This window comes from Phocoena sinus, chromosome 6 (genome assembly GCF_008692025.1).
Source record: "Phocoena sinus isolate mPhoSin1 chromosome 6, mPhoSin1.pri, whole genome shotgun sequence".
Taxonomy (NCBI): Eukaryota; Metazoa; Chordata; class Mammalia; order Artiodactyla; family Phocoenidae; genus Phocoena; species Phocoena sinus.
Genome location: NC_045768.1, coordinates 33,388,117 through 33,403,298, shown reverse-complemented (window position 1 = coordinate 33,403,298; position 15,182 = coordinate 33,388,117). Strand labels below are relative to the sequence as shown.

At 48.7% G+C, this 15,182-nt stretch overlaps 1 protein-coding gene across 5 annotated transcripts in view; it reads right to left on the bottom strand.

Annotated features, from left to right (window-relative positions):
- Positions 1–1,382: 1,382 nt before the first annotated feature.
- Positions 1,383–15,182, bottom strand: part of ANKS6 (ankyrin repeat and sterile alpha motif domain containing 6) — a 56,745-nt gene continuing 42,945 nt past the window's right edge. For 2 of the 5 annotated variants that reach the window (XM_032635852.1, XM_032635851.1), the window contains exons 14-16: positions 14,440–14,556; positions 4,678–4,774; positions 1,383–2,894 (exon numbers count right to left, since the gene is read on the bottom strand). In XM_032635852.1, the coding sequence (XP_032491743.1) occupies positions 2,752–2,894; positions 4,678–4,774; positions 14,440–14,556 (357 nt within the window). In that variant the 3' untranslated portion in view covers positions 1,383–2,751. Of the gene's footprint in view, positions 2,928–4,677; positions 4,775–14,439; positions 14,557–15,182 lie in introns of all 5 variants that reach the window. The other 3 variants (XM_032635853.1, XM_032635855.1, XM_032635856.1) reach the window with 3 other exon arrangements.

Sequence of the window (15,182 nt, the reverse complement as noted above, 5' to 3'; positions counted from 1 at the left end):
GAGATTCAGTCCCTGGCCAGTCCTTCAGAATTTGGTATCGACTTTGTCAGGGAAAGCATCAGGTCTCCTTACATGCTGAACAGGATCTGTTGGTTAATGAGACATGATCACCTCGCCTGAACAAAGCACAGATGGTGCTTCACACCTTCAGTCTGGGCTGCAGGATCTTCCCAGGAAGGGTCCCAAGCCCTCAAAAGGTGCTTTCTTGGAAAGTCAGCGTAGATGTTCACAGCTGTCTAGCCCGGGACTGGCCTGCACGGCACTGTCCTTAGGCAGCTCTGAGGCAAGAGCAAACTGGAGGGGTTTCCTGCTTCCTCTCTGCCCCCTGGATCAGCCCCTGTGATCAGGCTGGAAGGCCTCCCTTCTTTCTGTCCACCTTGCTGGGAATCCCAGTGACACAAACACCAGAGTCAGCCACAACTGGAGGGTGGGGATTCACCAACAACCCTCACTTCCTCGGGGCTCCGATACCAGCAGAGCCACCTAAGCTGCTGCCACCTCTGGCTGGAGGCTGCTGCTTCTGGCCTCGCCCACCCAGCCCTGGCTACATCAGGGCAAGCGGGAGGCAGGGTGGGGCGGGGGAGAAACAGAGTATTTCAAACAGGCAAGCATCGTGGAGATTTCTCCCATCTGCAGAGCTCCACATGGTGTGAAAAGGGCTTTCACCTTCATCTGCTCCTCAGAGCCTTGGGGAGTGCTACCCCCTTGTAACTGAAAGGGAAACTGAGGTTCAAGGAATGTTAGAAATATGCTACCCATTAAGAAGTGGCTGAGCCAAAACCCAGTGCTACGACCGACTACAGATTCAGTGCTCTTCCAGGTAACAGACTGCTGCTACACATTTCAAAGAAAAGAATCAAAAATTGGAATAACAGGTATCTAACTTACCCCCCGATAATATTTAACCCAGAAATGTTATATGCCGCCTGCCTTCTCACACACTGTCCCCCCATCTGGGGAGCCCTTTCTCTTCCCCACCTGCCAGCTGTGCTGACTTACCCTTTCAGACCCAGTCTTTCCAACGCAGCCCATCCAGGCTGAACCTGAGCCATCACCCACGACGTCCTCAGAGCCGTGGGCCCAGCACACGCCTTTACTGTAAGAATCCTTACGGGCCCTACGTCTGACTTACATGCTTGTCTCCTCTAAGATACTGTGGATTCTTTGAGGGCAGAGATGAGTATTTTTCATCTCTGGATCCAAAGCACAAGCGCAGGGTGGGCACAGGGTAAATGCTCAGTAAATATGTAGTGAATGAAAAAGTAAATGTTGGGCTTCCCTGGTGGCGCAGTGGTTGAGAGTCCGCCTGCCGATGCAGGGTACACGGGTTTGTGCCCCGGTCCGGGAAGATCCCACATGCCGCGGAGCGGCTGCGCCCGTGAGCCATGGCTGCTGAGCCTGCGCGTCCGGAGCCTGTGCTCCGGCAACAGGAGAGGCCACAGCAGTGAGAGGCCCGCGTACCGCAAAGAAAAAAAAAAAAAAAGTAAATGTTTTCCTGGCAAAATTTGCCGCCTCCATGTAATGGTCTGGCACTGAAGCAAGGAGATGGGAACCTTCTCCTGGCCATTGGGGGACAGGGCTTAGACACCAGCACTCGCCAGGCAGGACACTGCACCAACACTGGGAAATGATGTCCCTGACCCTGCAGGAGACGCCCTGGATGCAGAGCCCTATGAGCAGGATCCTGGTTCTCTCAGTCAGGGGACTCCCTCACCGTGATGTCCCACTGCCAAGCAGAGAGCTGCTGGAAAGAAAAGAAGCAATTACCAAAGACCCCTGATCCAGCTGAAGGCCTTGAGGGCCCCTTGGGCCCACTCCCAGGTGCTGTGAGGCCTCATGACTGCCACTGCCGAGTCAAAGTAGGGCTTCCCTAATGGTGTCCAATGAACCTTAGTCTTGCAAGAGTGCCATGAAACAGCATTCTGTGATCAAACGTATGGGAAATGCTACAAGCTACAGGGCCCCCTTGAAGAGACACGCCCCCACGTGTGGCGTGATAAGGATTCTGAGGTGTCTTGCAGCAAGCATCATGTAACTGGGCTTTAATCCAGTGTCTGCCAAACCTATTGATCACAGAGCCTCACCCCACTGTCATGCATACATTTCCTCCCCCTTTTTGTTCTTTATGAAAAACCTATTAACATCCTGTGGAACTAGGGTTCCAAGGAACACACTTTGGGAAATGCTGATGGTCATCAAGCAAGGAAGACACTGTGGACCAGAATAGCCTCCTGGAGTATCACCAGGAAGGGGGTGATCATGGTCCAGAAAGGGCGCCGGGGATCTCTCACCAACCAGCACACAAACTGCCTGGGAGAAAAAACCTTAGAACCACTGAATCCAGTGAAAAAGACAAAAAAGGCATCTGTCCTGAGCCTGTTTTCCCATCTGCAAAATGAGAATAATAAGCCCTGCTCTGTCTGGGGTCATTAGATGAGATCGTGGAGGTGTGCATTTGTGGAATGCTGACCCCCAGCACAGCTCCTGTGTATCACAGGTATTCAATCATAGGGATTCAATCAAACTTACCCAAGTGAAAGCTGCACAAATATAGGGGTGATGAAAAGACCAGGAGGACAGCAAAGAGTGGGCACAAAACCTCACAGCACCTAACTCAGGGGCCCATGTGTATTTCAGGGGCAAACAACCCTAGGCCTATCGATAGTCTCTGAAGATATGAGTACATTAAAACAGCGAGAATCCCTGGTGCCTCTAGCCCCGGGAGTCTATAGGAATTGGTAGATCCGGTTCTCAGCCAGCTCTACTCCTTCCGGGCTGGGGAACTGGCATGCAGCTCCAGTCCTCCGTGTCTGTTTCCCCAGTGTGCAGGATGAGGTTAAACCATGCCAGCCTCCAGGCTTCTGGTGAGGACAGATGACACTGGGTTCCAGCTGCTGCACACAGAAGGTGCTCAATGACTGTGTCTCCTTAAAAAGGGTTGGGATGCGAGGAACATTTATAAAGGTGTCTGTCAGTGATGGCTAAAACAAAACCTCTTCTCTCCAGTCATGTGGGAAGCTGGCTTTTATGGGTGGGAAGATGGGAGGATGAAGGAGGAACAGCATCCGCTGGATCAACGGACAGAGAGGGAGAACACGATGAGGTTCCAGGCAACATGGTCAGGACTCCCTCTGGAAGCCAGCAGAGGGTGAATGGGCACTCATGGCCGGGGGAGGGAGAGATGAGAGGCCACATCTCCCAAGGAGACCAGCATGCGGCCAGGCAGAGCTCATGGTAAAGATGAGAACTCTGCAAAGGCTGCTATCCATTGCGCATGTCCCACGGACCAAGTGCTTGACGCACGCTGGCTCTAAGCGCCAACTTACCCGTCCCTGGCCACACAGCTGGCTAGCTGCAGGGCTGAACCAGAACCCTGAGCCTGAGTCCAGAGCACACGCTTTCTCTACTCTTCCGTGCTGCCCCTTGAGGCTGGGACCACCATTCCTTTCTTCTCTTGCTGTCCAGGTCCTCAAGGGTGGGGACTGGCTCTGACTCATCTCTGCACCCCCAGCACCCAGCGGTGCTGGTCGAATGAATTACGCACTTGAAGACATTTCAGAAACCTACTGGACTCAAAAGTCAGAGTCCTTTTCATAGAATATGACACGGTAGAAAACTACACAGGTTGATTCCCTTCTGAGGAATGGAGCCTTAGAAGAAATTCTAAATTCTTCACTTCTTTGCCTAGAAAATGTGAGTATCCAAGTCCTTCTACAATGTAATATATTAGGGTCTTCTGCTCCCACTCAAAGTGGAAAAGCCCTACTGTGATATGGGGTGAGCAGCATGAAATATCAGAGCATTGTCTTGCCTGACGACAGACAAGGAAACTGAAGGCCAGGAAGGAAAAGGGATCCCTCAAGATCACACCTTGGGCCTCGCCATTTTTCCTACATAAAAGGCTGCCTTTGCAAGAAGGAAGTACGCATTCAACATATACATCCTGAACAGCTGTTGTACGCTGTCTGCAGCAGGTGCAGTGAAGTGCTAGAGCAGAGTTATCACACGGAGCAGTAAGGGCCCCAGAGGCTGGAGGAGTTAGTTCTGTGTAAGGGAGTTGAGAAAGGCTTCATTTGATAGGTGACTTGGACCATTAGGGAGAAGTTAGAAGTTCTAAGGGAAGATGTGGAAGAGTGGCTAACCTTCTGCCAAAATATGTGCTCCCCCATCTAAGTACAGAGCTGTTGCCGTGAAGCCACTACCTGAACAACGACTACACGTGGGGCCACGTGACTATGAGTGGCCGATGGAACGTGAGCAGTTAAGAGCAAAGCAGTAAAGAAATGGCTGTGCCTTCTTCACCATCCCCTTCCCCTCTGCCAGCCAGAAACAAAGCCTCTGAGGCCCCAGGAATGGCAGAGCCACAGATGAAAGGAGCTGGGTCCCTGAATCACCGTGTGCTTCTGCCGAGCGGATGCAGCCATATTGGATTGTATGGGAGAGTAAGTCTCTACAGTGTTGGAGTTTGTTATAGCAACAAGCATCACCAACTACTACAGAAGGGAAGGGAAGACAGGTGTTCCAGGCAAAAGGACTAAGGCACAGCGGTGTGACAAAAACATAGTGTGTTTCAGGGAATGGGGAAGGTCTGATGGTGGCTGGAGCACCGGCCATGTGAAGGGGGTACTGAGATTCAGCAAGCTCACGCTGGTCACCACAGGAAGGAAGGTCACGTACAGGGATTGTTTCCAGGAGCCCTGGTGTTGCTGGCGCTGCTCTCGAAGGAAGAGTGGAAGTTGTGAATGGTTTCCTGTAAAATTTGTCTCTCGCGTCCCTGTGGAGGAAATTGAAAACAGACACAGAAAGTCTTGTTAAATCTTTTAACCGTTAATTCAATTGACACAGTGCTGTTAACGTTTAACTCATACTTGAAAAACCCACGGGCGTCTTGGGGAAAACAAATTACCTAATTGAAAGAGTACTGAGTTTAATAAAAACATCCTGAGTCAGAATCTCCCCCAGCACCCACAAACACAGCATGCCAGGGCTGGAGAGGGCCCCAAGATGCAGGGGTCCAATTTCCCAGATGAGGAAGGGCAGCAGAACTCAGGGAGCAAGAATGACTTGCCCTGGGTCACTCGGCCCGGAAGGGACGTCTCCTACCCTGCCCTGTGCATCTTTCCAGCCCTCGTATCTCCAGGGACTTCAGAGGGAGCCGAACTTTCTGATACAGAGTGAGAGTTTGAACTGCCTTTACTCCCCTTGTCCAAAAGATGACAGGTTCGTTTTCACAGTGATTCACTTCTCACCCCATCCTTGCAGACCCCCCTCCTAGTTGCTGCCCTTTACACACATATTTTGAGATGGGAAAAGAGCGGGGATGTGGATGTTTTTTTAAGCCCAAAGAACATCTTCACGGAATACGTAGGTGAGAGGCAGTGATATACAGAGGTGAAGAACAGAGACTGGAATCACACAGCCTGGGTTCAAATCCCAACCCTCCCATTTACTAGCTGGGTGACCTTGAGCAAGATACTTCATCTCTCTGGGCCTTAATTTCCTCATCTACAAAACGAGGATGATAATTATACCTCAGATGGTTGCTGCTGACATTGGGCTGTGGGTGGGCAGCAGGAGGCCGGCATATCCTGACCTCAGAGGACAGCAGTGTAGATTAAACATATATATATATATATATTTTTTTTTTTTTTTTTTTTTTTGCGGTACGCGGGCCTCTCACTGTTGTGGCCCCTCCCGTTGCAGAGCACAGGCTCCGGACGCACAGGCTCAGCGGCCATGGCTCACGGGCCCAGCCGCTCCGCGGCATGTGGGATCCTCCCAGACCGGGGCACGAACCCGTGTACCCTGCATCAGCAGGCGGACTCTCAACCACTGCGCCACCAGGGAAGCCTGAAACATATATTTTTTAAACTAAGAAATAAATGTGGTCAAAATGTAAAGCAAATTAAAACTGAATAATCTCTGGCAGATTGTTTTCTGCCAAGAGTGGAAAAAAAATAAAAAACTCCACCGAATGAGCCTAGACTTTAAACTTTCTCTTCTTTTATTGCATGGACTGCCCTTTCCAGATCCCCAAGCAGAGACCTCTAGTGCTGACGAGGCCTCCTGGACACTTGGGAGGGCAGAAGAATCTCCCTTCACACAATCCTTCCAGGTCATCCTTCCAAGACAGCTGGGAAAGTGCCATCAGGATTCCATCAACACACACCTAAAGGCAGCAGGGAAGAGGACAGAGCATTGGAGGTGGGGAGGTGGAGTCAGAGGACCCCGAATCCCTAACCCACTACTCACTCTGTCCCAGGCATGACCCCATGCTGCTGAGTTTCTGTATCTGTAAAAGGGGGATGGTATCACATGCTGGGGCTGTGATGAGGCTCAACCTGAGATAATGAACGGGGTGACACTGTGCAAACTGCAGAGGGCTAAAAAATAAATAGAGGGAATGACAACCATGTCATTATTAGACACCACCTTAGCCTTAATTGCCTGAGAAATGAGGTCAGGGCGAGACAGGGTTCCAGCACACCATGCTTCCTAACCTCAGGAGGGAGCCGCAGATGATGAAAACCATAATCACTCCCTGCATCCACACCTGATTGAAGATGATAATGATAACTGCCCTTTAAAAACCCCCAAGTTTCAAAGGACCTGCCTGATAATTCTCAAAAGGAAAAAAAGCAAATGGCCATTAAAAGTAGAAAAGATGTTCAGTCTATCTAGTAGTTAAAGAAATACAAACCAACACAAGGCATACTTCTTGGCCTATCAAATTAATAAAAATTAAAAAGCAAATTGGTAGTACCCAATGCTGGCAAGGGTGACACTGGAACTTATAACCACAGCTAGTGGGGGTGTTCACTGGCTCCTGCTGGAAGGTATTTCAGGACAAAGTACCATATACCTTGACTTAGATTCTGACTCCATAATTTCACTTTTTTTAGATGTCTATTCTGAGGAGATAATTAGAAAGCCTTATACACGAAGTTGCTCACTGTAGCACTATTTATAGAAAGTTTGAATATCTACATATCCAACAAGTAGGGATTAAAAAAAATAATTTTAGTACATCCTTGCAAATTTATTTTATTATATTAAAAGAGTTCTTAATGACATGGGTAACTGCATATATTTACTGTTAAACAAAGTAAGTAGAATGTAAAATTATAGATCCAAATTTATCTCGGCCACATAAAGAAAAACATTCAGCACAAAACACTGCAGAGCGATCTTACCAAATACGAACAGTGCTGGCCTCTGGGTGGTTGGATCGTGACTCCTTTGAAAGTTTTTTTCGCCTTTCTGGCACTGTGCAAATTTAGTAAGACAAATATGCACAACTTTGAATAATCACAAAAAAATGGGAATGGAAAGAAGCAATGGCTTAGGACCAACTAAAGGTGAAACTCAGGCCATCATTTCTGTTTAACCTTCTCCAATATAGCACTTGTCTGAAACTAACAGACTAATAAGCTGACTTGAGTATATATCACAACTCGGATACTGGGGTGGGCTCACCTGGAAATCAAATAGTTTGCAGGCTGAGGGTCCACGCTGCTTTGCTGATATTTTTATGGCTGAGCCAGGTTTTGGGCGAATATTCATTAAAAAAAAATTTTTGAGGAGGCAAAGATGGTGTCAAGATGGCAGTGTGGGAAGATGCAGAGTTAGCGTCTCCCCACAACTAGGGTGCCTGCCGGCTGCTGGTGGGGGACTCTGACGCCCAAGGAGACGGGAAGAACCCGAGAGTGAACTGGTAGGATGTAGGGGGACTGAGGGGGGAGGAGAAGTGGAGGCCAGACAGGATCAGCGTCCCTGAGGCCGGGGAGATCAGGAAAGGCAGGTGGGAGGGACTCTCCAGAAAGAGCATGAGAGGAGCAGAGGGCAATCGCCTGGCCCACGAGGGCCGGGGAGCCTGCTGAGCTCCCAGGCGGGTCCCCTGCCCTCCAATGCCCCGTCCAGGCCAACAGGTCCTTGGGAGCATAGGAGGGAGGCCAGGGAGATCAGGAGAGGCAGGAGGGAGGGGCCCTCCCAGACCGGAGGAGCAGGAGAGGTGGGAGGGAGTTTGCCCCGCCCCACCCACTACAGCCCAGAAAGCCTGCTGGGCTCCCAGGTGAGGTCCGCTGCCCTCTGAGACCAGGGGTGGGGGGCACATCTGTGTCCCTTCTGTTCCTTGAGCCTAGGCCCCATCCCCCACAGCCCCCAGGGCCTTTTCCAGCCATGTGGGTCCTGAGTATTGGCCCCACCCACTGCCCAAACCTCGCCCTTGCTTAGGCCCCGCCCTCCACAGCCAAGGCCTCCCACCAACCCGCCCCTTTTATTTTTTGCTACTCCATGTGTATTGCGGGATCTTGGTTTGCGAGCCTGGGGTCGGGCGGAAGCTCCTGTGGTGGGAGCTCCGAGTCCAAACCACTGGGCTAACAGAGAACCTCAGACCCTAGGGAATATTCACCAGAGTGAGGTCTTACAGAGGTCCCCATCTCAGCACCAAGATCCAGCTCTACCCAATGGCCTACAAACTCCAGTGTTCGAAGCCTCAGGCCAAACAACCAGTAAAACAGGAATACAATCCCACTCATGAAGAGAGAAAAAAAAAAAGGAGATTGCAAAAAAATATGTCACAAATGAAGGAGCAAGGTAAAAACCTACAAGACCAAATAAATGAAGAGGAAATAGGCAATCTACCTGAAAAAGAATTCAGAGTAATGATAGTAAAGATGATCCAGAATCTTGGAAATAGAATGCAAGCACGGATTGAGAAAATACAAGAAATATTTAACAAAGATCTAAAAGAACTAAAGAAAAACAGAGATGAACAACACAATAACTGAAACGAAAAATACACCAGAAGGAATCAATAACAGAATAACTGAGGCAAAAGAACGAATAAGTGAGGTGGAAGACAAAATGCTGGAAATAACTGCTGAGGAGCAGAATAAAGAAGGAAGAATGAAAAGAATTGAAGACAACCTCAGAGACCTCTGGGACAACACTAAATGCACCAATATTCGAATTATAGGGGTCCCAGAAGAGAAAAAGAAAGGGTCTGAGAAAATAGTTGAACAGATTATAGTTGAAAACTTCCCTAACATGGGAAAGGAAATAGTCACCCAAGTCCAGGAAGCACAGAGAGTCCCATACAGGATAAACCCTAGGAAAAACACACCAAGACACATATTAATCAAACTAACGAAAATTAAATTCAAAGAAAAAATATTAAAAGCAGCAAGGGAAAAACAAAAAATAACATACAAAGCAATCCCCATAAGGTTATCAGCTGATTTTTCAGTGGAAACTCTGCAGGCCAGAAGGGAGTGGCAGGCTATACTTAAAGTGATGAAAGAGAAAAACCTACAACCAAGATTACTCTACCCAGCAAGGATCTCATTCAGATTCGATGGAGAAGTCAAAAGCAGCTCCTGCAGCTCAATAACAAAAAAACAAACAACCCAATCGAAAAATGGGCAGAAGACCTAAATAGACATTTCTCCAAAGATATACAGACGGCTAACAAACACATGAAAGAATGCTCAACATCATTAATCATTAGAGAAATGCAAATCAAAACTACAATGAGATATCATCTCACACCAGTCAGAATGGCCATCATCAGAAAATCTAGAAACAATAAATGCTGGAGAGGGTGTGGAGAAAAGGGAACACTCTTGCACTGTTGGTGGGAATGTAAATTGATACAGCCACTATGGAGGACAGTATGGAGGTTCCTTAAAAAAATACAAATAGAACTACTATACGACCCAGCAATCCCACTACTGGGCATATACCCTGAGAAAACCATAATTCAAAGAGTCATGTACCAAAATGTTCATTGCAGCTCTATTTACAATAGCTTCCATGTATTTGCAATACATGGAAGCAGCCTAAGTGTCCATCAACAGATGAATGGATAAAGAAGATGTGGCACATATATACAATGGAATATTACTCAGCCATAAAAAGAAACGAAATTGAGTTATTTGTAGTGAGGTGGATGGACCTACAGAGTGAAGTAAGTCAGAAAGGGAAAAACAAATACCGTATGCTAATGTATATATATGGAATCTAGAAGAAAAAGAAGATGATACTGGTGAACCTAGTTGCAGGGCAGGAATAAAGAGGTAGACATAGAGAATGGACTTGATGACATGGGGTGGGAGGGCAAAGCTGGGGCAAAGTGAGAGTAGCATCGACATATATACACTACCGAATGTAAAATAGTTGGCAGGTGGGAAGCAGCAGCATAGCACAGGGAGACTGGCTCGGTGCTTTGTGATGACCTAGAGGAGTGGGATACGAAGGATGGGAGGGAGGCTCAAGAGGGAGGGGATATCGGGACATGTGTATGCATATGGCTGATTCGCTTTGTTGTACAACAGAAACTAACACAGTATTGTGAAGCAATTATACTCTAATAAAGATCTATTAAAAAATTTTTTTTGGCTAAAATGTTCAAACTATTTTGATTGTGTATGAAATATATTTTATATCACAACCCTGTTACATGTAAATCCATACAACTTAAACAAGCTTTAGCCTTCTTACCTGCAAAGAACGTTGATATTTTCTGCTCTGTTCTATTTTGCTTGTTAAAATGCTACTCATGAACTACTAAATTGATTCTACAACCCTCCAGCATGCTGTGGACCACAGCTAGAAAGACATGGGGGTGAGGGGACAAGGAAAGCTGGGCATCTCCTCTCCCAAGTGTCCTGAGTTTTCAAATGTGTACAGAGCATTTGAGCCACAATGGGTACTCTTTTGGCCAAGGTTCAGTTTCGAAAGAAGGAGGATGAACATTAGGAGAAGCTCCTGCCCTAGAGCAATCAAGAAGGAGACAGGAGTCGGGGTCAGGTGGGTCCAGCCCAGAAGAACCAAGGCCCCAGGAGTCCAAAGAGCTATTGGAAGCCACACTCGGCCTGAGAAGTTCTTTGCTCTTTCTAAGAACCAGCACAGACTTGCAATGGTAACCTAGAGTAGGGAAGATACACTTGCTTTTGTGATATTCAACGTCTCCCAATCATACCTTTGCTCTAAGATGCACTTGACACACAGTCCTCATTTCCACAGGACTTTGGCACTACTGACCCTTGAATAATAGGGCCATTCTCCAGCGATTAGTTCAGCTCGGCCCCTTCCCCTTGCACCTATCTCCACGTGGGTTTGCCTGACTTTGCAGGGTGGATGCTACCTGTGGGGAGGACATGGGTGGCGTGGCATGTTGGATGCACCCGGATCTTTCAGCTGGGAGATGATCAGCTGGGGCCCCCAAGGAAGACCACGGTATTGGGCTGAATGTTTGTGTCCTGTGTTGAAACCCTAAGCCATCAATGTGATGGTGTTAGGGGGTGGGGCCCTTGGGGGGTGATTAGGATTAGGTGAGCTCATGAGGGTCAGCCTCCCATGACACCATCGGTGTCCCTATAAGAAGAGATAAGAGAGATTGGCTTCTCTCTGTTATGGGTCACATGGGGACACATGAGAAGGTGGCATTGTGCAACGTGGAATAGGACCCTCACCAAACTCAACCACTGGCACCCTGATCTTAGACTTCCAGCCTCCATACTTTGAGAATTAAATTTCCATTTGCAAGCCACCTGGTTTAGGTATTTTGTTATGCAGTCTGAACTAAGACAACCACCAGCGGATGTTCCTCTTGATGGGGCCCCGCTTAGTATGGGATACAAGCTGTTACAGAAACAAGGAGAAGGGGGGCAATGAATTTCAGAGAAAACTTAAAGAAAAAAATGTTCTAGCCTGTACAGACTTTAAGACAAATGTCCTCCTTTGGAGTGGGCTTGAGATGTCACATCATCTACTCTGATGATGACAGTTTCTTAAGATTTGCAAACCAACCCAGTCTGTTTTCTTTTTATGATTCCGGACCAAGGAGGCCATAACCACTGAGGGCAGAGGAGAGGTTCCAGAAGCATTAGCGGTTACCATCTACCAAGCCCCAGGCCAGGCTCCAGGGACACCTAGCTCCTGTCTTTCCATGCCCTCCGAGGTCCTCACTGGCCCTACATCTAGAATCTTTTCTGTCCTTCTCGACTGGCCTAGGCTTGGCTTTCCTCAACTCCTTCCTCCCCTTGGCTCACACATCTGACCCTTGGAGGCCAGGAGGAGGAAGGGTCCTAACTTCTGAGCCAGAGCCTCCTTACCATCACTCACCTAGTCCCCACCCCGAAGCCCTTGGACACTTGACTGGGTCACCCTCAACCACCCTGAGAGCCTTAATCTGTCCCCTCTGGCCTCCCCTCACACCAGGCATCTTTCTCTCCATGCTCCAGCCACTCCTTTAGTTCTTTAAATGCACCACACATCTTCTCACTGCAGGGCCTTTGCACATGTGCTGCCCTCTGCCTGGTCTGCACTTTTCTTCTACCCCTTTGCCAGGTGGTTCCTGTCTTCCTTCATATTGCAGCCCTCCTGCCCTTCCTCGGGGACGTCTTCCAGGCCCTTGCCTTACCAGTCCCCACTCTAAGTCAGGAGCTCTCACAACACAATTTGCCTGTCCCGTGCCTGTGGATTATACCGAGGCAGGATAGCAGAGAGGCCAGGACACAAACTCTGGGTTCTAATCCTGCCTCTGCCACTTACTGACTGTGTGATCTTAGGCAAGTTCCCTGATCTCTCTGTGCTTCAGTTCCCTCATCTGTAAACTGGAAACAACCTCAGCAGCTTTCGTGAGGGTTATACGAATGACTAGATGTGACGTGCTCAGAGCAATGCTGGGCACTGAGTGATACTCAGTGCTCAACACCCACACAGTGCCTGGGACATGGCAGACAGTTAAAGGGAGATTTCTCACGAATAAATCAATGCTCTGAAGAGTTTAGTGCTGGCTTCAGGTGATCCACCTGCGGTAAGCCACCCTGAGGCTTCCGTTCCCTAGGTGAACCCTTCCTAGCAGCCAAGACCTGCCCACCTTCTGCTGCTCATGTCTAAGGGCAGGGCAGAAATGGTGCTGGTCTCTGAGTTGGGGCTCACTGCCTCTCTCGGAGCCTCTGCTTCCCTATCTGTAAAGTGAGGCAGCAAGGGTCCCAGGACAGGTGAGCAGTGTTTAGGAACAGGCCACTTGCAGAGGAGAAAGAACACACAGCAAAGACCTGCAGGAAAATGCTTAGGCTTGCAGACACCTGCAATGGCTGAAGCAATGCCGACTACATCACTTTGAAGGACGACCTCACAGCCTACACACAGGCAAAACAGTGACGACCACGATGGCAGAAAAACCAGCCCCCAACCCGGCGAGGCTGCAGGGCAGGAGGAGCTGCTTCCACACAGTGTGATGCTGCAGGAACCAGTGAGGAGGACCCCCTCCCTGCCCCCGACTCTTCTCCTGGGCTGCACGAGGAGAGTGTGAGGGTACCGGCCTCCTGGATGAACTGAGGAAAGGTATGCACAGTGATCTGTGAATGATAAACTGTTACGTGGATATTTACTTGAGATTGTCACTACAGGTCTGTTCAATATTTCTGTGCCTACCTGGCAATATATAGAAAGAACCATAAAATGGTACGATCGCTAACATAACCTTGTATTCTGGAACACAGCCTGAAGAACAAAACAACAGCAGAAAAAGCAAAAAGGCAGAGATGTCCATTCTGGTACTGTTTACGATGGTCAAATCCCAGATTTTACCTGTCACTATTGTCCACCAAGTGGGGAGCTGTTCGGCTAAGTGTGAAAGAGCAACAGGTATGCAAGTATTTATACGTTATTGCTTGACTAAGAGACCAAAAAAAATCCAGCCCACGTTAGGGAAAAAGACAGAAGGCAAAGGAATGTGAATAGCCCAAGAGCGACTGTACAACTGTCTGCAGAGTGAGTGGTGCCTCACTTCTCTTGTGTTCTGTTTGCTTGTTTGTTTTTTGCATATGTGCCTTTGGGTGGGTGGATGGGTGGGTGGGGGCATTGCTAATCTTTAGCTCTAAAGCTGGTGAAACAGAAGTTGAACATTAGACAAAAATGCAGGATGCCAACAACAACAACACTGACTGACAGATCTCTGTGTGCCAGGTGCTCTGCGGAGCATTTCAGTCCCGGCAGCGAGCCCATCACCCCCACCCTACAGACAAGAAAGCGAGGCTCAGAGAAGGGTGTGACTTGCCCAGGGTCACTGTAAGTGGAGGAGCTGGGATTCAAACCCAGGTCGGCCTGACTCCGCGGCCTGTCTTAATCAACTTCCACTGTTCTCCGGAGGGCAAAACCCAGCCCGGTGGGGTGAGATGACTGGAGGGAATGTTTTAGCCAAATCGAAGGAGAAACCACCTTACGGGAAGAGAGATCTCGAAAAGGAACAGGCATACTCAAAGGTAGTGACCCCTCGGTCATGAGAGGTGTATGAGCGGGGCTGTCGTCCACCAGGTGTGGGGGGGAGATGAAATCAGACCATGAAGGTCCCTGGAACACTGGGGCCGAGGATCCTAGTGAAGCTCTCAGCTGTTGGAAACAGGAAAAAAAAAAGGTTGAGAACAATACCTTGCCTGCGTTCAGTTCAGAAATCGCTGCCAAAATCTGCTGCCTGGACCCGTCTGTCTTAATACCCAGCTCTTTCAGGTCGCCGTCGGTGAGCGTGAGGAACGCTTCCATATCCACCTGGGGAGAGAGAGGGGGATTCGCTGCTGTCTGCTCGGCGCCACACCTCTTTTCCGCAGCCGCAACAAGACTATCACAGTAACGAGCTATTAGTGCTTATGAGCAGTGAATTAATTATGACTGACTACTTCCAAGTCCTGGCTTTATGCTGAAAGTTTATTTGAAAACATCATTGAAATCGAACCCTCAGGACTTCCCTGGTGGTGCAGTGGTTAAGAATTCGCCTGCCAATGCAGGGGACACGGGTTTGATCCCTGGTCTGGGAAGATCCCACATGCCGCGGAGCAACTAAGCCCGTGTGCCACAACTACTGAGCCCGCATGCCTAGAGCTCGTGCTCTGCAACAAGAAAAGCCACTGCAATGAGAAGCCCACGCACCACAACGAAGAGTAGCCCCTGCTTGCCACAACTAGAGAAAGCCCGCGCGCAGCAATGAAGACCCAATGCCACCAAAAATAAATAAAATAAAAAACAAAACAAAACCAAAAAAAACGAACTCTCCTCAGCTCTAGGCCTGGGATTTTTAGGAGAGGTGCATTCTGGAAAGACTCTGAAAACGAAACAAGTAAGGGAAGTCTCTGAGACAGTAATCTGGGTGACTCGAGTGGTAAAAAATCCAAGTCTTG